We start from the raw sequence: 23,400 nt of genomic DNA, 5'->3' as shown, positions 1-23,400 counted from the left end.
CAAAGTTGTTGCACTGTTAAATGGCACGGTTTTAACAATCGGTTTATGTATCTTTGTGTGCATTCACAGTACAAAATCGTTCTGTACATTCAGTCAACAACTCTTTTTTTTTTCGACATAAACTGCGGCTTATAGCCTGATACGGCTTTTATGTCGGCTTTTTTTTTTGTTTTTTCTCCCAAAAAGAGTTGCTAAATACAGGTGCACCTTATAGTAAAATAGGTAACTTAACTCAGCTGAATATGTGAATATGTACTAGTGAAGTCATGAATATCCGTGTCTAAATGACACCCATTAAAATCTATTGTGAAACAGTTAAAAAAAAAAAGAAAAATTATTTCAATTTATGTACATTTTCATCATGTTTTCCTAAAAAAAGGAAGGAACTGGGGGAAAACAATTCAGATTAAATATATATATATATATATATATATATATATATATATATATATATACATATATATATATGTGCACACAATATCCGCCAATATGTAAATCGTTAGGTTACACTGCCTTCAAATGAAATGTCTTTTTTTGTTTTTCCACTAGTTGTCATGATGCTCCATCAGCCACCACAAACCACAAAATGTCATCTTAAGCGCCGTGGTCGTCCGTGGCCATGCGGTCGAGCTGTAACTTGTCATAGAGCGTCTGCATGCGAACCAAGGACGGCGGCGAGCTCGGTTCCGCAGCACGCACGCTTACGTAGGTGGAAGTCACTTCACAAACGTCAGCGTAGACCGTTGCATCCTCAGACTTCCTGCCTGGGACGTTGCAAACCGGAAGTAAGAAGAAGAAAACAAGCAAATGAAAGCCTGCTGATCAAAATGGGGGAGGACGCATGAGCCATTGATGCTAAAAATAACATTTACCTCTCACCAAAAAAAAAAGTCCCTCTAAAAACCTCACACATCTTTCTCACGCTTAAAAAATTTTATTCCCCCCCCCCAAAAAAAATCTCAATCACGTGAGAAAACACACAAATCCAAAAGTTCATTATAAAAATGTATTCACTCACTCCCAAAAACTTTTTGTCGTGTGTGATCGAAATTCACGTTAGAGTTATTTGGCTGGGTGTGAGAGTTTTTTTGGCGCGTGGGGTATTTTGGCAAACATGAGAGGATTTTTGTTGTGTTGTTTTTGGCATGTATGGCAAACGATCGGGGAGAACGTCTCACTTGCTCGTTGGCGCCTGCGGCGGCAGGTGGCCGCGGCGATGCCGACAGCCATGACGAGCAGAAAGAAAGCTCCCGCCGCCACGCTGACCACGGTCACAAAGCTTGAAGGATCTAAAACGATGACGTCATCACCATGCATGACACTCAGCGGGGAGGAAAATCCCGAACGACTTGGTCACCTGTCGCCGACGTGCTGTAGGCCGTGTCGTTGGCGCATGTCACGGAGGCGGAGGCGGACTTGGCACTCACGGCGTTGGAGACGGTGCACGTGACCTCCGTGGTGGCGCCCCGCGGCGGCACGCTGACTTGATGCCACGGGCCGCTCAGGCTTCGGTTCCCCACGCGCCACTTGTACTCCACCGGCCCCCTGCTGGCAGAGGCGCGGCATTGCAGCAGAACGCTGCACGATCGGTTGATGGCGCGCCACGTGGCGTTGACGGTCACCGCAGGTTCCGCTCTTATGGGCTCTACAGGGAAAGAGCGTAAAGTTGAAACTTCTTAAGGACGCTCACTTACATCTTTTTATGATTTGAATAAAATTGCAAAAGTACAATATACTGAAGGTGCAGCCTCAAAAGCTTACACAGGCTTCGCCGGTTAACGTCGCATGGCGTCCTTCCAGGAAATCCGTCATTGTGCGGGTGTAAATCACTTAACATCTTTTTTTTTTTTTTTGCAATGGTCCAGTCCAAGTTAGGTTCGTGTAAATAGTAAGTGGCACACGGCGTCTTTTGTGTCTCGCATGCAATTTAGTAAGTCACATATGCACCTTGCGTATATCATGACATACTAAGTACCGTATTTTCCGGGCTATAAACCGCTATTTTTTTTCTAGATTTCGAACCATGCGGCTAATGCAACGGTGCAAGTTTTCTGTGGATTTTTCTTTCATCAGTAGGGGGCGCTCTTTAATTCCGAAAATACGCTAAATAAATCTCGATTTTTTTCCTGTTGGGTAAAAAAAAAAATTGTTAAATATTTGGTGCGACTTTATAGTCCGGCGATTACGGTAAGTCATACACCCTACTTAAATATTTTACCCACATTTTTAGTACGTTGCACATGCTACTTCTGCATTTCATGAGTGCAACTTACTAAGTGTCAAACATGTCTCACGAATCTCGCTTGCAACTTAGTAAGTCGCAATTGGTCCTTAAAAATCTCGCAAGCGCAACTGAACTAGTTGCACGTGTGTGTCGTAAGTACCGTACCTCATGAGCAAAACTTAGTAAGTCACATGCACTTGTCACTCACATGCACTCGCATTTCTCATTTTTTGTATCTTACATATCTCACACGCGACGAAGTAAATTATGAATTTTTTTTTCCAAGCGCAACTCAGTCGCACATGCGGCTCACTTATTTTCTCGTGACCACCCTTTTATTAGGCGGCATTACCGTCAACGTGCAGCGTAACATCCACCGTCTCTCGCTGGGTGTCGTTGACCGCCGACACGAAACTGAAGATGCCCGAATCCTCCAGAGTCGCAGACCTCAACGTGAGACTGAAGTTACGGCGGTTGAGTTGCAGCCTGCCAGCGAAGCGGCCCGCCTCCGCGGCATCGTCATCGTCGTCCGCGGATGCCACTTTCCTGCCTTGGTAGTTCCAGCGCGCAGACGTGACGTCTCTGCTCGGTAAACACGACGGGAGCTGCACCTTGTCGCCAGCTTTTGTATGGATGACACGCTGGCATCCCGGTGCTTCTGTAAAGAAAAACAACAAGTAAATAAATATAACGCTTACGAAGGTGCGTTGGCGAGGAACGTAAGAGGCGCAGGCAGTTTTAGTGCCGCCCGGTAGGCTATGCAGGATTCTGCCACGTTTTAATCACGGGTTCAGCATCTACCTTGACAATCACGCTATGTTTTTGTGGGTCATAAAAAAAAAAATGATACAAAACAAGATAATGTATGCACAGCCTCAAAACCTTTAAAAAAAATGCAGTTTTTCCATTGTGGCGCATCATGTGTGGAGATGTAGTAAGTTACGTTGACAAAAAAAACAAAAAAAAACCTGAGCGTGCGTCTATCTTGCAAAAAAAAAGGCATGTGCATGTGTGACTTACTGTAAGTTGCAGTCACAAGTTTGGCAGCAGATTCCATTTTTTATGATTACTTGCAATGAGGAACAACAACAAACGCCCTGAAAGCAAAGAGGAAGGGCGGCAGTACGGACGGGCTGACCTAAGCGAACAGGGATGAGGACTCGACATCATTTTTTTTTTTTAACTGACTTTGTATTCCAGCGCAAACCATCAACTTCTTAGAAAGTGTCACCCAAACCGTACCGTGGAGGCTCGCCAGCAGGAGGCTCGCCAGGAGGAGCCACGCGCTGCCGCAGCACATGAAGGAGGTCTCGCCACCCGCCACCATCGCACCGTCTCAACTTCAGCTGACGCTGCAGTCTCGGTCAGGGGCAGGTCCACGCGTTCCGTAGGCGACTGAAATGGGAAGCCTCTCGCTTTTGCCTCATCAGTATTATCAAGAGCAGGGCGGAACCTCGAGGCAAGTGAAACCTTCAGGATCCGTTTTTATCAAAAATCTAGAAAATGTAGAAGAAGAAGCTTTTGGCTTCACCCACCAGATTATATTCTGCAGTTGGTGCAGACAAAACGAAACACCCACAAGAATCGACAACACGGAATAATGTGGACACGGCTCTGGTTAAGTTTCCTCTTTCTGGTTTTGCTAGCCTTCATCTCATTGGCTGTGTCACGTCACCACAAACATGTTTGCTATTGTCATAAGATCAAGACTGAGAAAAGACTGCTGAAAAAAACAACAACTCTGAAATGATCACCAAACTCTAAACCAGGGGTGGGCAAACTTTTTGATTGGCGGGCCACAATGGGTTCTAAAATTTGACAGAAGGAGCAGATGGATGGAATGTTTTGGTAACCTCACCTCATATAAGGAAAAAAAAAATCTTTTCATTTTAAATGAAAGTGAACAAAAGCATTACAACAATATATATTTGTTTGAAAAAACCACAGTATTTAGAAAATAAAACATTAACAAAGTTTATTTATTTCATTTTTTTCAAGTTCGGCGGACCGGATTAAAACGTTTAACAAGGCCGCATGTGGCCCCCGGGCCGTAGTTTGCCCACACCTGCTCTAAACTATCCAGATGGCGGGAGTGAATTGTGACTCCAGTAAAACTCGAAACCTTCCCTTTGACTTGAAGTTTTTAGTCTGAGACTAAAAATCACTATCAGCCCAACTTTAGACGGAGGGCAAAAGTGACAACTAGGAAGAAAGAGTGATGGATAAAAGGAGATGAGACGAGCGACAAATAAAAAGATGGGCAGACAGACAGTTAGTTTGACACGCAGACGACATGCGTGTCGTAAAGATAATTTTTGACGTCCTGTCAGGCACACACACTTCAAAATGGACAATTAGATTTTATTATGTTGATGATGTCACGACAAACATCCGGTGCTAACGTTAAAACTAAGAAAAAACGTTTCCTAAAGAGCCTTAGTGACGTTAAATAGTAATTCAAGCGAACCCACGTGGGTAGACCAGAACGCCACTTTCTGTCTCAGTCAAACATTACTTATCCGCACGCTCAGCGCGCCACTGTCTCGGGACCGCCCCTTTTGGCCCCGCCCTACTACCCGGAAGCCCTCTTCGAGTTTCGTCTTCTCCGAGTCCGTCCCTTCCTTGCCAGGCGGGGCGCGCATGCGCGGCGGCTGCATTTTGGCTTTGGCCACCTTGTCGAAGAAGGCAAAGTTGGCAACGTAGCCCCCCGAGGCGGACAACGACATGACGGGGGGGAATTCGTAGCCCCAGAGGATCTCGTCGGGGAGGTACGACGTGCGCACCTGGCAGGTGGCCGACGTCGGCTCCACCGTGGCGCTCAGAATGACCAGCAGCTCGAAGTCCGCCGCCCAGCCTCCACCTGGTAAGTGCAGGAGAAGAGGCTGTCTGACTCGCAAAGTGGTCACGTGATAATTGGATAATGGGGGTCACCTCATGCGCGGCCTCACGACTGGCTTACCTTTGGCAGCCCAAGTTTGCAAGGGGCTGCTGTTGTCGATGATGTGATAGAAGGTCAACGGGATGATGAGGAAGGGGCTGTCGCTGGACGTGTCCACCTGGAAGGAAACATTCCGCTGGTCCAGACGCACCGCCTCACCCTCCTCACTCAGCGACGTCTGCAGCAGCTTCCCTGTCACCTGAAGGTCAACACGGCCAAGATTTGAAAGCGGGGAAATCTCGCCGTTCGCAACGTGAAGAGCACAAATCTTCTTGGAGGTGAAAGAAATGCTGAATGAAACGTTCAAACTGTGTTTAATGCCATAGTATCTTTAAAAAAAAGTACATCTTGTTAAGTTCAGGTCATTTAACATTTGTTTTGGTACAATGTCTATGAAACTTATCTGCATCACATTTGAAATACAGTTTTTGATTTATATATATATATATATATTGTTTATGAAACATGTTTTATATTATAGCGTGTATACCTGAGTTCCAAATTTAAGCGTTCTTGAGAAATTGTTCATTTAAATGTCAATGGCAATTTATAAGGTTGTAGCATGTAAACTCCAATCGACCTTTTTTTTTTTTTTTTATAGACAATTTGATTTGATTTGGCCAAACACTGTTTCCATTCATTTATACAAATTTATACACATAAATATAAATAAACCTCTTTCAATTATTACTAAAATAATCGCAATTTATTTTTTTTTTTTTTCATAATGGAGCAGCCTGACTTCACTGTACCTGACACCCCAGCAGCAGACTCTTGCGCATGTTAGCCACGCGGACCATGAGACACGGCCGCCCTTCGTACGTGGACACCACGGCGTGCTGGCTGAACTTGACCGTCTCGCCGCGCTTTTTGGGACGCGCTACCTGCAAGCGCACGAAACGGATGACGTCATCACGCCAGGCGAGGGCCGACGGCGCGCTCGCGGCTCACCTTTGCGAGGAACGTGCCGGTTATGAAGATCTCCATCACCATGGTGACGACCAGCTGGAAGATGAGCAGCACGATGGCGGCGGGACACTCCTCGGTGATGACGCGGAAGCCGTATCCGATGGTGGTCTGCGACTCCAGCGAGAAGAGGAAGGCGCCCGTCAGCGTCCGCACCTCCGTGACGCACGGCGTGTGGTTGGAAGCCGAGCTCAAGTCTAAGAGGAAACGCAACGCCGCTCAGACCTGAAGCGCCAAATCATTCAGCCACAAAAACTCTCACGCATGCAAACTCTCACCAAACCCAAAACGCAAGTTCAACATACTCACATAAATCCTCTCACATACACTAACATAAACACACCCAAAATCTCTCATTCACTTAAAAAAACTCACATTGCCCAAAAAACTTTAAATCAGACAAAACTCTCCCTCGCCTCAAAAAGTCAACATCTCGCATTGCCCCAAAAAACTCCCCCAAATCCTCTTACATGTGCATGAAAAAACATCCATGCAAACCAAAAAATGTCACGCACACTAAGAAACCTCTGACTCACATATAAAACACCCTGAAACACATGACTCACACACACACCAGAAAAAAATTCTTACTTGCTCAACCTCCCACATGTTAAAAAAACAGAATATGCACCTCAAAAAAACACAAAAAAAAATTTAAATATAAAAATAATTAAAAACACACACACACACACACACCCCCAAATGTTTTTTTGGGGTTAGTATGAGAGTTAATGAGAGAGTTTTTTTCGGGGTGGGTGTCAGAAGTATTTTTGAGAGATTTTTGGTGTCAGTTATTTTGGTGAGTGAAAGATTTGTTTGGCCTGATTTGATTTATATTTTTCTGAGACGTTATTTGGTGTGTGTATTTTTATTTTTATTTTTTTTTAACTGTGAGTGAGAGGATTTTTAGTGATGTGAATTTTTGTGTGAGAGTTTTTTTTGGGTGAGTGTTCAAGTTTTTCTTTTAAATGTTTTTAGTGAGGGTGAGTTTATTTCTTGAAGTGCAATTTTTTTGAGTGGTAAATTGAAGATTTTTTTTCATGACAGTTGATTTTTTTTTTTTTGACCATGAGATGTAAATGATATTTTTGTGCAATACGCCACCTGGTAGGTTTTCCCCTCACCTGCCAAGTCGCCATGTATGGCGGCCAGCAGGTACCACAGCAAGCCGAAGAGAAACCAGGTGCCGGCGAAGGTGGCGCAGAACAAAAAGAACTTGTAGCGCCACCGCATGTCCAGGAAGGTGGTCCAGAGGTCGCGCAGGTAGAGCGTCTTCCGCCCGCTCACGTGCTCCATCATCACGTTGCTGCGGCCGTCTTTGGAGAGGACGCGCCGCCGTTCCCGTTGCCCTTCGCCGGCACCGCCCGCCGCCGAGCTAAGCAGCGGCACGGTGTGGGAGTGACTTATCTGAGGGGAGGAGCCTTGAGAGGAGGGAGGCGTGGCCACTGTCATGCTGCCTGACAGGAAGTGGAACATTTTGTTGGCTTTAGAATAAATCAAGACATAAAATAATAAGTGTGGCTGTGTGACAATCGAGGGAAATGCCGTCTGTCTGTACGCGCTGATGAAAATAGGTGGCCACGCCTCCAGCACTGACGTCACCCATCCTCTTTCTTTCTGTGAATGCGCATTTGTAAGTGTGTGTGATAATTTGTTTTCGTGTGTGCGTGTATTTACAAAGTATTTGTGTTTGTTTGCGCGCACGTGAGCGTGCATGCACAAGCCCACTTTGTCTTGTTGAATGTGACAGGACAAAAGATGCTTTGAAAAATCCGAGAGGGGTGCGTGACGGTGTTTCATGTGAATTTTAATGTGTGTGTGCGTGTGTGGGTGTGTAAGGTGGGCGTGGACAAAAATGTGGCGGGATAAAGTGAGAATGGAGTCTGACGACGGATTGTGGTCAAAGTAAACGTGTTCCGTCGCCATGGCGATTTCAAGCTATGACCATCAGGGCCGAGTGGTTAAGTCGACGCGTCGACTAGTCGGTTCAACGACTAGTAAGGAGCACCTGCGACTTGGTAAACTGTTTTCATGAATTAAATAAGGCACATGTGAGAGTCACTAAGTTGCGCTTGCAAGATAAAGAGTGGATCTTTTTGCGAGGGAAATGAAAAATGAACAAATAATGCGGTTGCACAAGTGCGCACACCCCTCTTACAAACTGGCTCTCGCTGTGTTCAGAATGAACCAATCACATTCCAAGTCATGTTAAGTGGGAGTCAGCACACATCTGTTATATTTAAAAGAGCTTCTGATTGTGAAAGTTCAAATGATCTCGTAAGCTTTTCCTGACATTTTTGGACTCACATCAAAGGGATCTTATTGTCCAAGGATCCGTTAGGAGAAGGCGACTGAAGAATTTCGAAGGGTTAGCCTTAGCAACATTGAAGCAGCTGCAGAAATTTCTGGCAAAGGTCGATTATTTAAGACATCTGACAACAATCTTTGTTGGCCTGTTTAACGTCAGTTGCTGTTGACGTTGTACAGGTTAAAGATCACATTAATGGCGGAGTTAGTTTTGAAATGATTTACATTTATCACAAAAAAAAACTGGAGTTTGGACAGGGGTGTGTAGAATTTATATAAAATAAACGTACCTTAGCGAGCATCCACGTTTCACCTTTTCATCGCGTGGCGTCCGGCGGTGGTGCCGGCGGTGCTGGTGGTACTGGTCCCAGTGGTTCCCAGTGCAGCTGTAACTCTGCCCCCCTCTTCGAGAAACCCACCACAAGTCACATTTTTCATTCATTCATTCAACCCCCACCCCCAGCGCCCCCACCCCATGCTGACTGAGGCCGCCTTTGTGTGTGTCATGTTGACAATCAATGTCATACTGAATATTTTCTAAGCAGTGTCCCACGTAATGAGGCGTGTGCGGTTTTGGTTTGTTTTCCGAACTTTGCAATGTGGTTGACATTTAAATCATCAACAATTATTCCAGATTAGGTAAGAATTGTGTACAAAAACACCATCAGACGGTTTACAATGTCAGAGTCTGCTCAAAAAAAAAAAGTGTGACGTGAAAAGGCCATCCCATAGTTCAGTGTGCTTGTGTAATAATTATTGCAATGTTTCTGCTGCTTAAAAAAAGATAATGAAATATTTTTTTTATTTTAAATATTATACAGGCACAATATTTAACATTAAAATGTGTTTTCTTGTATTCCCTGCTAAATATTGTGATTCTGTGGAAACACGTCGTGAGTCCTCTGTGCTTGCTAGTGCCCTCTACATGCTGATCCCTACACTACATCACACAACAAATAAACCGGTTTTTTTTTTTTTTACAATTGCCACCAAAATTAAATTAAACGAGTCCTATTACTCATTTTGATACTACTTAATATTTTATATATGTACATTAGAGGCCAATACCCAATTGATGAATGATTGTCGTTTAATTAAAATTTTTTACCTTCTTTGTTTTAAATGTACTCAGAATAAGACAATAAAGAAACACCCCAGTTAATACGGATACCCCCCAAAAAACAACAAAAAAACAACGATAAGGAAAATAATGTCCCCAATCGGAAGCTGTCGTCTACACGTGACTAAGGTCGCGTACGTGACGCAGCGTGCAGAGGGAGCGCGCGCGCATCGTGCCCGCGCGCACGGCGTATCAATGGCGATTGATTGATTCATCAGCTTCGTCGGCCGGTGATCGTCGGTCGCGATCGCATGGCGGGACTTGGAAGGAGGTTACGACGCTTTTGGGCGGGGGGCAGAAGAGGCGTTGCCTGGTAACAGACCCCCCCCCCCTCGCAGCCTGCACGAAGACAACAGGCCCGCCAGCGCCTCCATCAACACAAGCTCCGACGTTCAAACGTATGAAATCTTCACACAATTGCGACTAGTAGGCACTACTTGTAACATTTAATACAGTAGTTTAGGATCTGGGTGAGTTATACGGAACCCAGGGTATATTACATGTGAGAATTCAATTGTGTCCTGTTATAGATGTCACGTGCGTAGAAAATACTAATTTATGTCCAGAAAATAGCTGTGCCACCGTTTTGGACGGCTGCTATGCAAATGGTAAAACGTAATTTGGGGTCACAAAATACTTAAATGGTGAATGAAATAAATCTGATTGAGGTCGACGTTAAAAAGTTGTCACACGATCAAGATCCCGCCATGCCGTGCTCGTGCACCGAGTGGCGACGATGGATTCGCCCGCTGGTTCTGGTCCTGTACGCCGTCTTGCTGGCGGCTGTGGTGCCGCTTTGCGTCTGGGAACTTCACAAGGACAAGGTGAGGGAACATGACAGGAATGTCTCAATGAACGCCCCCTCAGAGCATCCATTTGTGTGTGTGTGTGGGTGTGGGGGTGTGTGTGTGTGTGTGTGGGTGTGTGTTGTTTTCAGGTGGGGACTCACAGCAAAGCGTGGTTCATCGCCGGCGTCTTTGTCTTCCTCACCATTCCCATCTCACTGTGGGACATTCTGCAGCACCTGGTGCACTACACGCAGCCCGAGCTGCAGAGACCAATCATCAGGTGACCCCTGACCCCCACTAAGTGCATCAATTTTTTTTTAACACAATCATCATCAGGCATATTGGCTTTTAAACAATCCCAAACGAAACAAAAACTTTGGCAAAACTTGCTGATTATTGTAAAGTTAAACAAATACTAAAGGACAAAGTACCGTAAAAACGTGATTGTTGTTAGCACCGAGGGACCAAAAAAAGAAGTTATTTTATTATTTATTTATTTTTTATTTATCATAATTTTTTTTTCATTAATCGGCCGATTAATCGGTTATCTGAATATTTTGTTTTATTCTGCCAAATATAGGAATTGTCTTTTAAAAAAAAATAAATAAATAAAATAATTTCAGCCAGGCACTCGTTACCACGGCAACACGTAATAAACTATTTCACTTCCTCAGGATACTTTGGATGGTTCCTATCTACAGTCTGGACAGCGTGAGTCAAAACACACACACGTTCGTCCACTTTGCTCATGTGTCCCCACAGTGTGCGTCACCGGTTTTTTTTTTTTGCCTCCCTAGTGGCTGGCCCTGAGGTATCCCAGCCTGGCCATCTACGTGGACACGTGCAGGGAATGCTACGAGGCGTACGTCATCTACAACTTCCTGGTGTTCCTGCTCAATTTCCTGAGTAATCAGTACCCCAGCCTGGTGCTGATGCTGGAGGTGCAACAGCAGCAGGCTCACCTGCCGCCGCTCTGCTGCTGCCTGCCGTGGCCCATGGGAGAGTAAGAGGAGGGGGGGGGGTCAAACGAGTGCGCTGTCAACACAACTTCCTGTCCCGACAGAGTGCTGCTCTTCAGGTGCAAGCTTGGAGTCCTCCAATATACTGTAGTCCGGCCCGTAACCACGGTAACAGCACTGTAAGTTCCGAATAGGAATTACATTTTTTTTCAATCGTGGGTTTCCCTTACATGTGTACGTGAAACAAGTTATTATCTAGCTTGAAAAATTTGCAAGTATAGTGTTAAGTGAAGTCAAGAAAGATTTTTTTTTTTTAATAGAAAATAAGTAGCCATTTATGTTCAGTGAAATCCATTAAGACTCTTTTCCAAAAATCAAATTACTACTTACTTAATGTTTAGTTTAAAAAAATGGTTGATTCATTTTTTTATTTTATAATTAATTTAAAATAAACTTTATTCTTAAACACCATTGTTAAATTAAATCACTTGTAATCTGTTACTTCTAAAGTCAGGTAATCGGTTCAGTTATTTCGTTCATTTTTCCAGGTAACCCTCGACGCTGATTATATTTTCCTGTCTAACAAAGATTTTTGATTGTTTTTTTTTTAAAGTGGTCCTGAGATAAAAGAGTCTGACTTTGAGATTGCAAGGTCATCATTAAGTCCGTTGCCATGGTGACGGCGCAACATAATTGGCGTAGTAGCCATGGCAACAACGCCACGATGGCGACACCGCAGAATGATTTCCGAAACCGAACCGTGACGACACAGCGCGACGAAGCGTGATGCATTTCCTTGGCGTCCCGCAGGGTCTGTCAGCTGTGCGGCGTTTACGACGAAGCCAACTTCAGCTTTCGCAACGCCTGGTCCTACCTGGTCATTATCAACAACATGTCACAGCTGGTAAATGATTTTGGACATAGATTAAAGGATTATAGGATTACATATTTTGATAAAATTGCATGTGTGTGTGTGTGTGTGTGTGCGTTTGTATCACATCTATATGAGGACTTTTGACATTTTTGATAAAATTACGTGTGTGCGTTTGTATCACATGTATATGGGGACTTTTCACATTTTTTGATAAAATTGCATGTGTGTGTCTGCGTGTGCTTGTAGTTCGCAATGTACTGCCTGGTGTTGCTCTACCGAGCGTTGAAAGACGAGCTGACTCCCATCAGGCCTGTGGGCAAGTTCCTCTGCGTCAAACTGGTGGTGTTCGTCTCCTTCTGGTACAGACGTCGTCTATCACATTTAAATTTATCATCCATACCGAGCCTGATGTTGTGATTCCGGGTGCTGCGTGTCCAGGCAGGCGGTGCTGATCGCGTTCCTGGTGAAGGTGGGCGTCATCTCCGAGAAACACACATGGGACTGGGCCAGCGTGGAGGCGGTGGCCACTGGGCTGCAGGTGAGCACAAATAATTGTGATGAGAATAATAAATTGAAAATGAGGCTGTGATGTGATCACAATGATGTGATTCTTTTCACCTGCAATCCAGGACTTCATCATCTGCATAGAAATGTTCCTGGCAGCCATTGCACATCATTACACTTTCACCTACAAGCCCTACGTGCAGGTGGGAGCGCGCACACACACACACACCCACACCCCCCCACACACCCCCCCCACACACACACACCCACCCCCACCCCCACATACACACACACACGCGGTAACTTCAGCATCCCTGACATGTGTACACATGCATATACACACACGAACACACACACACACATGCACACAAAAGCCCTATGTGGGAACTTACACATGCGCGTGCACACACATTAACTGTGGCCGTATATTGAACGATACATTTAGGAAGCAGAGGAAGGAACATGCTTGGACAGCTTCCTCGCCATGTGGGACTTCTCGGACATCAGGGCCGACGTCACAGAGCAGGTCCGCCATGTTGGTGAGTGCGTGTCCTTCTGCTGCCATTCAATCTAGAACAAAAACAAAAGCCAAACCGTTTGCCTCCAGGCCGCACTTTCCTGGGCCGCCCCAACAAGATGTACTTTGGCGCCGCCGCCCGCCCCGAGCACAGCGAGCACACCGGCCTCCTGTCACAGGATGCCGCGGCCGCGCCCGCTTCCATGCCCGCCTCCCCTTCCTCGAGCGGTCGCTACCAAGGCCTCGGGCACACCCCCGCCCCGCACTCCATCTCTGCTCCGGCGGGATTCACCACAGCATCTTGGGAGGAGGACGACAGCGACGGCGACGGCTCGCCAACGCCGGCGGGGACACTCCTTAACAGGCAGACATGCAACGCTTGTTTTTCAGTCAACAATCACGGATCACTTGGACATACTTCCTTGATACCAATTCCCGTTCGATAGGGCATCTTAGGGCATTTCAGATCGCACAAAAAACTGAATTGTTGTAAAGGTGCCCTCATCTCACATATACATACATAAACTTTTCCTTTAATTACATATATCAAGACTTTGTGTTTTTGTGCAATAAACAATAATGTCAAAATCAAACTGACCTGCCCTTTACTTCAATTTTTTTGTTGTGCCATTTGGATTTGGATGAGGTGATCCGGGCAATGTCCCAGCAATGAAGCTTAAGACGTCTTGGTTGTCTATAAAAGAGAGAGAGAAATTATTTTCAATAGTGCCCGACGCAACTCACTGCAGGCATGCACGTACACGTATCGTACATACAATTAAACAGTGATGAGTCACAGTTAGGCAGTTTTTTTTCTCTCGTAAAAAAGGAGTGGAGATAATTTATGAATAAATATATTTTAGAATATAAAATAAAATGCTGGAAGGGCGTATCTGAGTCATATTTTTGTGATTGGGCTATAGGTTATATCCACCCCACAAGCCCCAGTGTATCACCATCACTTTTTGAGTATTGAATGAAAAACTATATATTTTCTACACACACCTACAGTCTATATTTAGACAAATACACAACATCATATCTGCTTTATGTCTGCAGATCTAAAAATACCGAAATAGAAATATATTGATACATACAGCCCAGATCTATATTTATCAATATAGTAATTAAATCCATTTATATGTCTATTTTTAGGTTTTTCTTCCCTCGGGCGTTTGCCATTTTTCAGCTTTAATTGGCAGAAGTGACAAAAATGGGACAAGATTAGGGGGAGGGGTCGAGATACACAAAAGACAAGGGGGGGGAAGAGAGAGAGAGAGAGAGAGAGAGAGAGAGAGAGAGGAGAGAGAGACAGAGAGAGAGACAGAGAGAGAGAGAGAGAGAGACAGAGAGACAGAGAGAGAGAGAGAGAGAGAGAGAGAGACAGAGAGACAGAGAGACAGAGAGACAGAGAGAGAGAGAGAGAGAGAGAGAGAGACAGAGAGAGAGAGAGAGAGAGACAGAGAGACAGAGAGAGAGAGAGAGAGAGAGAGAGAGCAGAGAGACAGAGAGACAGAGAGACAGAGAGAGAGAGAGAGAGAGAGAGAGCGCGCCTCGGACGAGGGGCGGGAGCGGAAGCTGCTTGTACCGGCGTCTGGTCTCTGCTGCAGCGGCCGCGCAGCTGCTGCTATCCGGAGCCCGTTGCGGCGCATCCCGCTGCGAGCTCCCCGCCTCTCAATCACTAATCCCCGGATAGCGTCCCGGTCCCGCTCGGGCCGACCGTCGTCGCGGTGGAATTCACATGCAGGCGCCGTTTCAACCGGAAAATACCGGAACCTGCGCACCGGGGAGGAGGGGAGGGCAGGGAAGTGTTGAGGAGGGGGGGGGGGGCCTCCATAGCAACAAACCGGCTCCTCGGCATTATTGGTAGGTGCCTCCCTCCGCCGCGCACGCGTTTGGGCGGGTGCGTGCTTTTGTTCTAATCTCGTGTGCAGGTTGAGCGGAATGGGATGGAAGGCAAGGCACGTGACTGGATTGCACCTGCAACCTTGACTGACATGTTTGCATGGCAAGGTGATGCTGGCTCATCTGACCTTACGGACGCGTGAAAACGGGTTCGTCGGTGAGCTTGTGGTGGACGGCTGCAGGATGCTGTCGTGACCTCTCCTTCTGATTCGGGCTCATTGTTTCTTTTCAGGAGCCAACCGGAGATTTTGGATGATTTTTATTTCAAAATTATTTCGACGCTAAATGATTTCATTTCCTGGCCACGAACTACAGAGAGAGAGCACATTTTGCAGAATTTATAGCGGCTCAGTCCAACAGTATTTCACCCCCTTTGCTTCTTTTCAGGATTCAAGTGGATTCTCGACTTCCCACCAGAATCTTCCCATCTGAAGAAGTCACCACTCAAAAGATCTTGAATGGCTTTCTAGAAACACCTCATCCCGGTCTTCTCAAAATCGCCACGGGAGCTTCTCAGCGGAATCGAGATGACTCTCGCGTAACGGGACGGTGCAAACGGACCTGATCCCCGACACCAAGACCATGGAACCGGAGCACTTCGATGAACGCGACAAGGTCCGCCGAGGGCGCTCCGCTCGGGCCAAACGAGACGACTCGGGCCCGAGCTCGCGCGGCAGCAGCCTGGTTCCGAGCCCGGCCCACAGCACCAACTGCAGCTACTACCGCACACGCACTTTGCAGGCGCTCACTTTGGAAAAGCGCGCCAAGAAGGTGCGCTTCTACCGCAACGGGGACCGCTCCTTCAAGGGGCTGGTGTACGCCGTTTCCAGCGACCGCTTCCGCTCGTACGACGCCCTCCTCATGGAGCTGACCCGCTCGCTGGCCGACAACCTCCACCTGCCGCAAGGTGTGCGGACCATCTACACCATCGACGGCGCAAAGAAGATCAACAGCATGGACGAGCTGGTGGAAGGTTAGCGACATGCACGCAGTTTCGCAATATTCGGGTTGCAATGATGTGGGAGCTAAAATGCTTTACGGCTTCCGTTAGCTTAATGCTAACACACAATACAAAATGTATGACAGATTAATGAAAAGAATCTATGTGGAGGTGTTCTAACCCTTTAACGGATATTTGAAAACAAGTAGTGCAACATTGAAAAAGACAAAAATAATACTCACAGGCATATTTTCTTTATCCTCTGCAAAGAACACTTCTTATTGCAGCTGACTGAGGAGCTGAGACTCCATCCATTATCTGTACCGCTTCTCCTTAGGAGGGTCGCGGGGAGTGCTGGAGCCTATCCCAGCCGTCTTCAGGTAGTAGGCGGGGTTTACCCTGAACTGGTTGCCAGCCAATCACAGGGCAGACAAAGACGAGCAACCATTCGTGCTCAAAGTCACACCTCGGGGCAATTTAGAGCGTCCAATCGGCCTGTCATGCATGTTTTTTGGGAATGAGGGAGGAAACCGGAATACCCGGAGAAAAGCCACGCAGGCATGGGGAGAACATGCAAACCCCACACAGGAAGGCCGGAGTCGGGGATCGAATCCACGACCTCTGCACTGTGAGGCGGATGAGCAAACCAGTCGTCCACTGTGACGCGAGTATGTTGCATTCTTATGTAAAAAAAAAATAAATAAATAAATTGCAGCCATTGCGTTTTGAAAATTCTATTCTCCTACATTGCGATGTCGATTTTAATCGGATTAATTGTTCAGCCCACATGCGCACCATTTTTGTTCTCGTTATGCCTCTTCCTCTTTCCTCGAAATACTTTCCGGATGTGATTTATGGACACTCAGCAAAGTCCAGTTCAATTGACTTGAACTCCACTCATCAATATTGATGACGGTTAAGACGGCTAATGAGAACTAATGCATGGAAACGAAGACCGATGCGTCGCTTGGTGACATACGCGATGCACAAAACCTGACAGGATCTCCGTTAAGTTCTGCAATGATCCTCATGTGTCTGCGCTCAGGCGAGTGCTACGTTTGCGCCTCCAACCAGCCTTACCGTAAAGTGGACTACACCAAGATCTCCGTTCCGAGCTGGAAACCCGGCGCCGGATCCGGGAGCGGCACGGCAACCTCGAACAGGTCTTCGGCCGCGTCTGCCGGGGCGGCGACCGGCGTCGGCGGGAGCGGCAAAGAGCGCCCCGAGGGCCGAGAGAGCAAAGACTTCATCAAGCCCAAGCTGGTGACGGTGATCCGAAGCGGAGTCAAGCCCCGCAAGGCGGTGCGGATCCTCCTCAACAAGAAGACGGCTCACTCCTTCGAACAAGTGCTGGCCGACATCACCGAGGCCATCAAGTTGGACTCGGGAGCCGTCAAGCGGCTGTACACGCTGGACGGAAAACAGGTGAGCTCACAAAACAAATATACTCCCCTTAACGTCTCATAGAGCGCCTCACTGTTGAGGTTTGACCTTCAAAACGTGCGTGGGGGCGTGTGCGTGTGTGTGTGTGGGGTGGGCGTGTGTGTGTGTGTGTGCAGCTGACCTGTCTGCAGGATTTCTTCGGGGACGACGACGTGTTCATGGCGTGCGGGCTGGAGAAGTTTCGCTACGCTCAGGACGACTTTGTGCTCACTCACAGTGGCAAGACGGCGGCCTTTGTGAACGGTCTCTCACACACACACACACATTTATTGCCAATTCTTTTTTTTTGTGAGCAGTGTCATTAAAGTCGTCTCCTTTTCCAGAGTGCCGTGTCAAAGTGGCTCGTCCCGCCGCCTCTCAGAAGACTTCCACTCCTAAAAGTTCCAGCGGCTCTGGTTTGGCCTCCTCCAAGGCTGCAACAAAAGCGATGCCGCGGTCCCGGTCACCAGGATCAGGTAAGACGCGAGAAATTTGGTTTCGTTTTCCTACCATCGTTGTTGTTTCTTTTCTCCCGCAGCCAATGAGGCGTCAGGATCTCAAGTCCCCGCAAAGTCGTCCAGGTCCAGCCCCTCCCCCACCAGTCCCGGGACACGCAGCAGCCTCAAGGTGGGCTCTTCTTTAAAACTCGTCTTCACCGACATGATCCGTGTGGAACGTTTCGGTTCCATCCGCAGGTTTCTCCACATCGCTCTTCTTCCACGGACATCAACGGCGCGGCTCAGCACTCCGACGACGACGTCCCTCTCGAAGGTGCGTGTTATCGCGTCCGTCCAACTTTCTGTCCAACGGCGACGTGACCACACCGTCAAAACTTCTCTCCCAAGTGAACGGAAACGTGTCGGTGTCGTCGTCGCTCATCAGCAGCAAGTACAAAATCGGGAAAGTGATCGGCGATGGGAACTTTGCCGTGGTGAAGGAGTGCATCGAGAGGTAAAGACAAGATTTGTTCTTCTTTGTTGAACGTGGAGTGACGGTGGTTCTGATGCTCCGGGCAGGTCGACTGGACAGGAGTTTGCGTTGAAGATCATCGACAAAGCTCGCTGCTGTGGGAAGGTAAATTGTTATATCCATATTTTAGCCACAGAAAACCCCCAACAAAATCCGCCATTGCCGCGTTGGCGTCCCACACGGGTCACTCTTAGGACCCCTTTCGTTCAGTCGGTATATATTCCCTTTGGGTCAAATGCTTCAGAACGCCAATATTGGTTATCACATCTACCGTATTTTCTGGACCATAAGGCGCACCTGCATATAAGCAGCAGCAACTCTTAATAAATAAATAAATTATATATATGTAGAAAAAAAATGAGTTGTTTACTGTACAGAACGATTTTGTACTGTGAATGCACATTAAAAAAAAACAGATTGTTAAAAAAGTGCCTTTTAACACGGCAACAACTTTGCTCATTAAAACAGAACAGACCCAAGAGGAAAAAAAAAAAAAAAATCGAGATTTATTTAGTGTATTTTCTGAACTATAGAGCGCCCCCTAGTGGTGAAAGAAAAATCTACAGAAAAGGCGCACCGTCGTATTCGCCGCATGGTTCCAAATCGAGGAAAAAAAGTTGTCCGGAAAATACCTTATCTTGTTCAATAACCCCAAATGAGAGCAGTTCAATTAACTTTTTGCGTCTGGAGCAAATTAACAACTGGATGAACCAAAAGTTCCTTCAGTTAAACCAAAACAAAATTGAGGTAATTTTTTTCTGTGAATAAATAACCTAGAGCAGGGGTGGGCAAACTTTTTGATTGGTGGGCCACAACGCGTTCTAAAATTTGACAAAGGGGCCGGACCAGGAGCAGATGGATGGCGTGTTTTGGTCCCCTCACCTCACTGGAGAAAAAAATCATTTTAATTTTAAATAAAAATGACAAAAGCATTACGACAAAATATCTGTCTTTGACTCACCACAGTATTTAGAAACATGAACAAGATTTATTCATTCCATTTTTTTTGCGGGCCCGATTAAAACGTTCAACGGGCCATATGTAGCCCCCGGGCCATCTGTGGCCCCCGGGCCATAGTTTGCACACACCTGATCTAGAGTCACTGACTTTTGAAACCAAAGACCAAGTAAGAAATGTGCCGCCTAACTAAAAGGTCTGGAATAGGAGCACCTGATCGAGAACGAGGTGGCGGTCTTGCGTCGGGTTCGCCACCCCAGCATCATCCGGCTCATCGAGGTGGACGAGACGCCGTCTCAGCTTTTCCTGGTGATGGAGCTGGTCAAGGTGCTTTTCCGCGTGCGACGAGACAAATCGCCGGGGGGAACAACGTTACAACGCCGTCTCTCCGCCTGCTTTAGGGAGGCGACCTGTTTGACGCCATCACGTCGTCCACCAAGTACAGCGAGCACGACGCCAGCGCCATGGTGTACAACCTGGCCGGAGCCATCAAGTACCTACACAGGATGAACATCGTCCACAGAGACATCAAGCCCGAGAATCTGCTGGTAGGCGTCGGGTGGACGCCCCACGTGGACGCCGGCCAGCGTGCTCACTGACGCTTTTGTGTTCCCGGCAGGTGTGCGAGTACCCGGATGGCACCAAGTCGCTCAAACTGGGAGACTTCGGTTTGGCCACGTTGGTGGAGGGGCCGCTTTACACCGTGTGCGGCACGCCGACCTACGTGGCGCCGGAGATCATCGCCGAAAGCGGGTGAGAGGAGACGGGAAATGAGCACGGAGGTTATTCCGAGCTGGCGTTGATTACGCGTGGATGTTTTGTGCGATAGTTACGGTCTGAAGGTGGACATCTGGGCGGCGGGCATCATCACCTACATCCTCCTTTGCGGTTTCCCGCCATTCAGAAGGTCAGTGAAGGTCAAACACGGTGGCTTTATTCCCAAAAAACCAAGCGTCGGTCATCGTTCAGTGGAAATGGGTCTCGTCTTTCGCAGCGAGAACAACGTCCAGGAGGAGCTTTTTGATCAGATCCTCCGAGGGAAACTGGAGTTCCCGTCGCCGGACTGGGATGCCATCAGCCTTTCTGCTAAGGTGACGGCTGCAAATTTTACAGATGTGGTTGTGTTTTTTTATTTTTATTTATTCATTTCTTTTTTGAGGGCCAATACAGATTACCAATAGTCAAGGTGGCCGGTAGTAAATATTTGGAACCGATATTCACTTCCTGTTAAAGGGAAAATATTAGTGTGAAAAAAATTCACACTCCAACTCCTAACTTTGTTGAAACGTGTTTGAGCATTTGTTGAGAGACAACTTAATTTGCAAAATTTTGAAGGTTTTTTTTTTTTTTTGGTTTTCGACAAAACGTTTTAAACAAAAAGGTGCAGCGCTCCCAAGGTCAGGCGGATCTCTTATAAAATTAATGGAAAATTCAAATTAATAGATCCCGGAAGTGAGCACACTTTTATTTATTTATTTTTTAAAATTTCTTATAGGCTGTCAGATTTTCATTTAAAAAAAAAAAAGGCCGATGCCGATATAAAATGCCAAATATCAGCAGATAAATCGGCCCAGTGGATAAGTTTTAATCAGAGATGGCTGAACTAAATGACGATATTTTTTATCCTGATTTAAAAAAATGTCTTTACTTTCTTTCTCCCCCTGCAGGTTTTAGATTTTCATTTTTTGTTTTCGTTTGACCTATAAAAACTTGCGCAACATGAATTCCGCAATGCATCGGAACTTTTAGTTGACATTCCAGAAATGCCGGCTGCGGCGGAACCAAATCCGTAATTCATACAATTTTGATTTGTTATTATTACGCAAACCTGATGTGCTAGAAAAAAACAAGGGCAGATTCTGAATCAGTGCAAAAAAAAAATCTAGAAAAATTGACTTGCAATGCGGATTAAAAAAAAAAAGTTGATCAAATTAATCAGTTTATCGCTTGTTTTTACTAGTTTTTGATTTTTTTTTTTTTTACATATTTTTTTTATGTATGAAGATAATTGTTGAAAATGTGCAAAGACCGAGAACTGAGAACCGCGTAGTACTTAATTAGTGAGCGATGTATTGTGAAAATCTTTACGAGCGTGCCCGTTTTTCTGCTTTTTGGGCCGCGGTGGCGACCTCAATATCGTAACGAGTCCACGCGATGTCCCTCAGATGCTGATTAGTCAGATGCTGCAGGTGAACGTGGACGTTCGCTTCACAGCGGACGAGGTTCTCTCCCATCCGTGGGTGTCGGTGAGCTTGCCCCCTTTTTTAAAAAAAAAAAAAAAAAATTCTTAATTATTCTGAATAACAACGCTGCTCATTGCCGTGTGCGCTCTCGCAGGACGACGCTCCCGTCGACTCCGGCAACGACGAGCCAATCGCAACGGAGAAGGAATCCCCGGGGCTGGAAACCAAGCAGGTTCCGTCCCCGCTGGTTTAGATGTCAGCCACTGGACCAGATCTCGTCCTGGAGCGCTTTTATTTCTAGAGATTGCCGACAAATTGACATCGCGGAGGATTCGATCCCCATCGGTGACAATCGCCGATTCGAGTTGATCCAGCCACCACAATCGCATCCTCAACTCTTCCGACTGCTCTCAACTGGAGCACCGCGCAGTATATTGGGACTATCTGCAAAAAGGCAAAAAAAAAAAAAGGGGTGCACACGTCCAGTGTGTGCATCAGGAAAAGTGGACAGATCATTTCAAGCCTTTGCCCGTTCCCAGAATGTCTTCCACTTTTTCTGGGAAGATGCACCCCAAGCTACTTGTTTCTAATTCGCGATCCAAGGCCAGAAGCACTGTGCCTGTCTGCACTGATCCAAACAGGGTTTAAAAAAAAAAAAAAAAAAAATCACAGTTCCGTGCTCAAGGCCCCGTTTCAGTCCAACAAACTTAGTTGTTAGTTTCCCGCCTTGTTGAAATTCAAAATATGTTGTCCATGTTAGCTGTCATGTGAGTCTGTCGTGAAGCCGAAAATTGTGACGGCTTCCGAATGGTGCTTTTAAACTAATTATCCCATTCGTCCATCGTTCTGTCTGTTGTCTGTGAGCATGTGGGAATTTAAAGCAGGGTTGTCCAAACTACGGCTCCAGGGCCAATATTTCTTTTAGCAACCAGAAGAGAGGAAAAATAAAATGTTATTGCTTGTAATTATTTTTTAAATCAATAAGTGGTGTCTCATTTCAACGGGAAAAATGATTTGAGCTTGAGAATAGCTTCGCCTATTTTTTTTCCTCCACTGATGGCTTATTTTTTAAATATTTAAAATGAATTAAAGATGAAGAATGTCATTGGACCGCCCTGATTTAAACGGAAGAACTCAAGCCGTCGGCGCGATGCAGTTACGACCTGTGGCCGAGAGCCACTCTTAAGTATTTCTACTTTTCGCTTTACACCAAACCAAAAGACGCCTTGCCGTGTTGACACCGTGAGCGACGTGCACGCAAGGCGCAAGTCCTCGCGGCTAACCTCTCCTCCTTACTAACATACTTCTGTTTCCGTATGTGCTCGTCATCATGCCTTAGTAACCTTGGATCAAGTGCAGTAGATTAGAACGTTTGCCCAAACGCTTTCCATGACAAAGGTCCTTTCTGAATTGCATTCGTGTGTTTTTTTGCAAAACCGAGCCACCTTCGATGGCTTTTAGGAACGCTTTGCTCGTCCCAAAGCATGTGATGATGTGTGTGTTTTTTTTTTTCTATCAAACGGGCCACGGTGCGTTCAAAGACCTTCAAATGGAGGACGAAGATGCATTCAACTGTGAAATAAAACGTAGCCAGTGAAAATGTTTACTTTGTCTTGTTTTGAAATCCGAGCTGGACTGAAGCCAATTAAGAGCCTGCAGCCACTAGAGGGCCCCCAAGAGCAGAGTAACAAAAGTTATTTTTCTTTTTTTAATGACTCAAGTTATTTTGCCCATTTACATTTTAAAGTCCTAACGATTCATCCATTACGTTAGTTTTTAAACCATGTTGTCACCTCACAGTTTAGTCACATCAGGGGTTTTCAATCC

General features: G+C 46.3%; 4 protein-coding genes and 1 long non-coding RNA gene across 11 annotated transcripts; 3 read left to right on the top strand and 2 right to left on the bottom strand.

The window, feature by feature from the left end:
• Positions 1 to 445: 445 nt before the first annotated feature.
• On the bottom strand, positions 446 to 3,885 carry LOC148338918 (uncharacterized). 2 transcript variants are annotated; one of them, XM_088294341.1, is made up of 6 exons: positions 3,467 to 3,885; positions 3,245 to 3,321; positions 2,577 to 2,882; positions 1,358 to 1,645; positions 1,179 to 1,289; positions 446 to 764 (listed from the first exon to the last, which is right to left on the bottom strand). In XM_088294341.1, the coding sequence occupies exons 2-6, from the start codon at positions 3,279 to 3,281 to the stop codon at positions 595 to 597; spliced, it is 912 nt and encodes a 303-aa protein (XP_088150467.1). In that variant the 5' UTR covers positions 3,282 to 3,321; positions 3,467 to 3,885; the 3' UTR covers positions 446 to 594. The 2 variants fall into 2 exon arrangements, with proteins under 2 accessions (XP_088150467.1, XP_088150466.1); XM_088294340.1 differs by lacking the exon at positions 3,245 to 3,321 and having other exon boundaries at positions 3,467 to 3,884.
• A 679-nt stretch (positions 3,886 to 4,564) lies between these two features.
• LOC148338917 (ATP-sensitive inward rectifier potassium channel 10-like) lies at positions 4,565 to 8,860 on the bottom strand. 3 transcript variants are annotated; one of them, XM_088292512.1, is made up of 6 exons: positions 8,726 to 8,860; positions 7,253 to 7,585; positions 6,114 to 6,325; positions 5,915 to 6,046; positions 5,184 to 5,361; positions 4,565 to 5,084 (listed from the first exon to the last, which is right to left on the bottom strand). In XM_088292512.1, exons 2-6 carry the CDS (start codon positions 7,578 to 7,580, stop codon positions 4,729 to 4,731), a joined length of 1,206 nt encoding a protein of 401 aa, XP_088148638.1. In that variant the 5' UTR covers positions 7,581 to 7,585; positions 8,726 to 8,860; the 3' UTR covers positions 4,565 to 4,728. The 3 variants fall into 3 exon arrangements, with proteins under 3 accessions (XP_088148638.1, XP_088148639.1, XP_088148637.1); XM_088292513.1 differs by having other exon boundaries at positions 7,253 to 7,581; positions 8,726 to 8,832; XM_088292511.1 differs by lacking the exon at positions 8,726 to 8,860 and having other exon boundaries at positions 7,253 to 7,762.
• LOC148338916 (uncharacterized) lies at positions 4,724 to 8,996 on the top strand. Its single transcript, XR_015842783.1, has 3 exons — positions 4,724 to 5,087; positions 5,193 to 5,440; positions 5,899 to 8,996. It is a non-coding gene; the product is annotated as an uncharacterized LOC148338916 (long non-coding RNA).
• Positions 8,997 to 9,679: 683 nt separating this feature from the next.
• Positions 9,680 to 13,784, top strand: LOC148338915 (transmembrane protein 184C-like). 2 transcript variants are annotated; one of them, XM_088292515.1, is made up of 12 exons: positions 9,680 to 9,953; positions 10,255 to 10,379; positions 10,493 to 10,623; positions 11,018 to 11,054; positions 11,141 to 11,346; positions 11,407 to 11,481; positions 12,113 to 12,206; positions 12,423 to 12,535; positions 12,615 to 12,714; positions 12,806 to 12,883; positions 13,126 to 13,219; positions 13,288 to 13,784. In XM_088292515.1, exons 2-12 carry the CDS (start codon positions 10,263 to 10,265, stop codon positions 13,641 to 13,643), a joined length of 1,401 nt encoding a protein of 466 aa, XP_088148641.1. In that variant the 5' UTR covers positions 9,680 to 9,953; positions 10,255 to 10,262; the 3' UTR covers positions 13,644 to 13,784. The 2 variants fall into 2 exon arrangements, with proteins under 2 accessions (XP_088148641.1, XP_088148640.1); XM_088292514.1 differs by having other exon boundaries at positions 9,680 to 10,379.
• Positions 13,785 to 15,012: 1,228 nt separating this feature from the next.
• Positions 15,013 to 22,365, top strand: LOC148338914 (serine/threonine-protein kinase DCLK2-like). Of its 3 annotated transcripts, XM_088292510.1 has the most exons (16): positions 15,013 to 15,063; positions 15,490 to 16,075; positions 17,088 to 17,467; positions 17,602 to 17,728; positions 17,809 to 17,940; positions 18,003 to 18,091; positions 18,160 to 18,235; positions 18,310 to 18,415; positions 18,481 to 18,538; positions 19,598 to 19,717; positions 19,792 to 19,938; positions 20,010 to 20,143; positions 20,220 to 20,297; positions 20,385 to 20,481; positions 21,556 to 21,636; positions 21,728 to 22,365. In XM_088292510.1, the coding sequence occupies exons 2-16, from the start codon at positions 15,685 to 15,687 to the stop codon at positions 21,824 to 21,826; spliced, it is 2,115 nt and encodes a 704-aa protein (XP_088148636.1). In that variant the 5' UTR covers positions 15,013 to 15,063; positions 15,490 to 15,684; the 3' UTR covers positions 21,827 to 22,365. The 3 variants fall into 3 exon arrangements, with proteins under 3 accessions (XP_088148636.1, XP_088148634.1, XP_088148635.1); XM_088292508.1 differs by having other exon boundaries at positions 20,220 to 20,481; XM_088292509.1 differs by lacking the exon at positions 15,013 to 15,063 and adding an exon at positions 15,109 to 15,259 and having other exon boundaries at positions 20,220 to 20,481.
• Positions 22,366 to 23,400: the final 1,035 nt, after the last annotated feature.

Source organism: Idiotropiscis lumnitzeri, chromosome 4, assembly GCF_059441095.1.
Source record: "Idiotropiscis lumnitzeri isolate Australia: NSW breed Sydney's pygmy pipehorse chromosome 4, RoL_Ilum_1.0, whole genome shotgun sequence".
Lineage (NCBI taxonomy): Eukaryota > Metazoa > Chordata > Actinopteri > Syngnathiformes > Syngnathidae > Idiotropiscis > Idiotropiscis lumnitzeri.
Note: the sequence above shows the minus strand (reverse complement) of the source record. Positions and strands in the feature narration are given on the sequence as shown.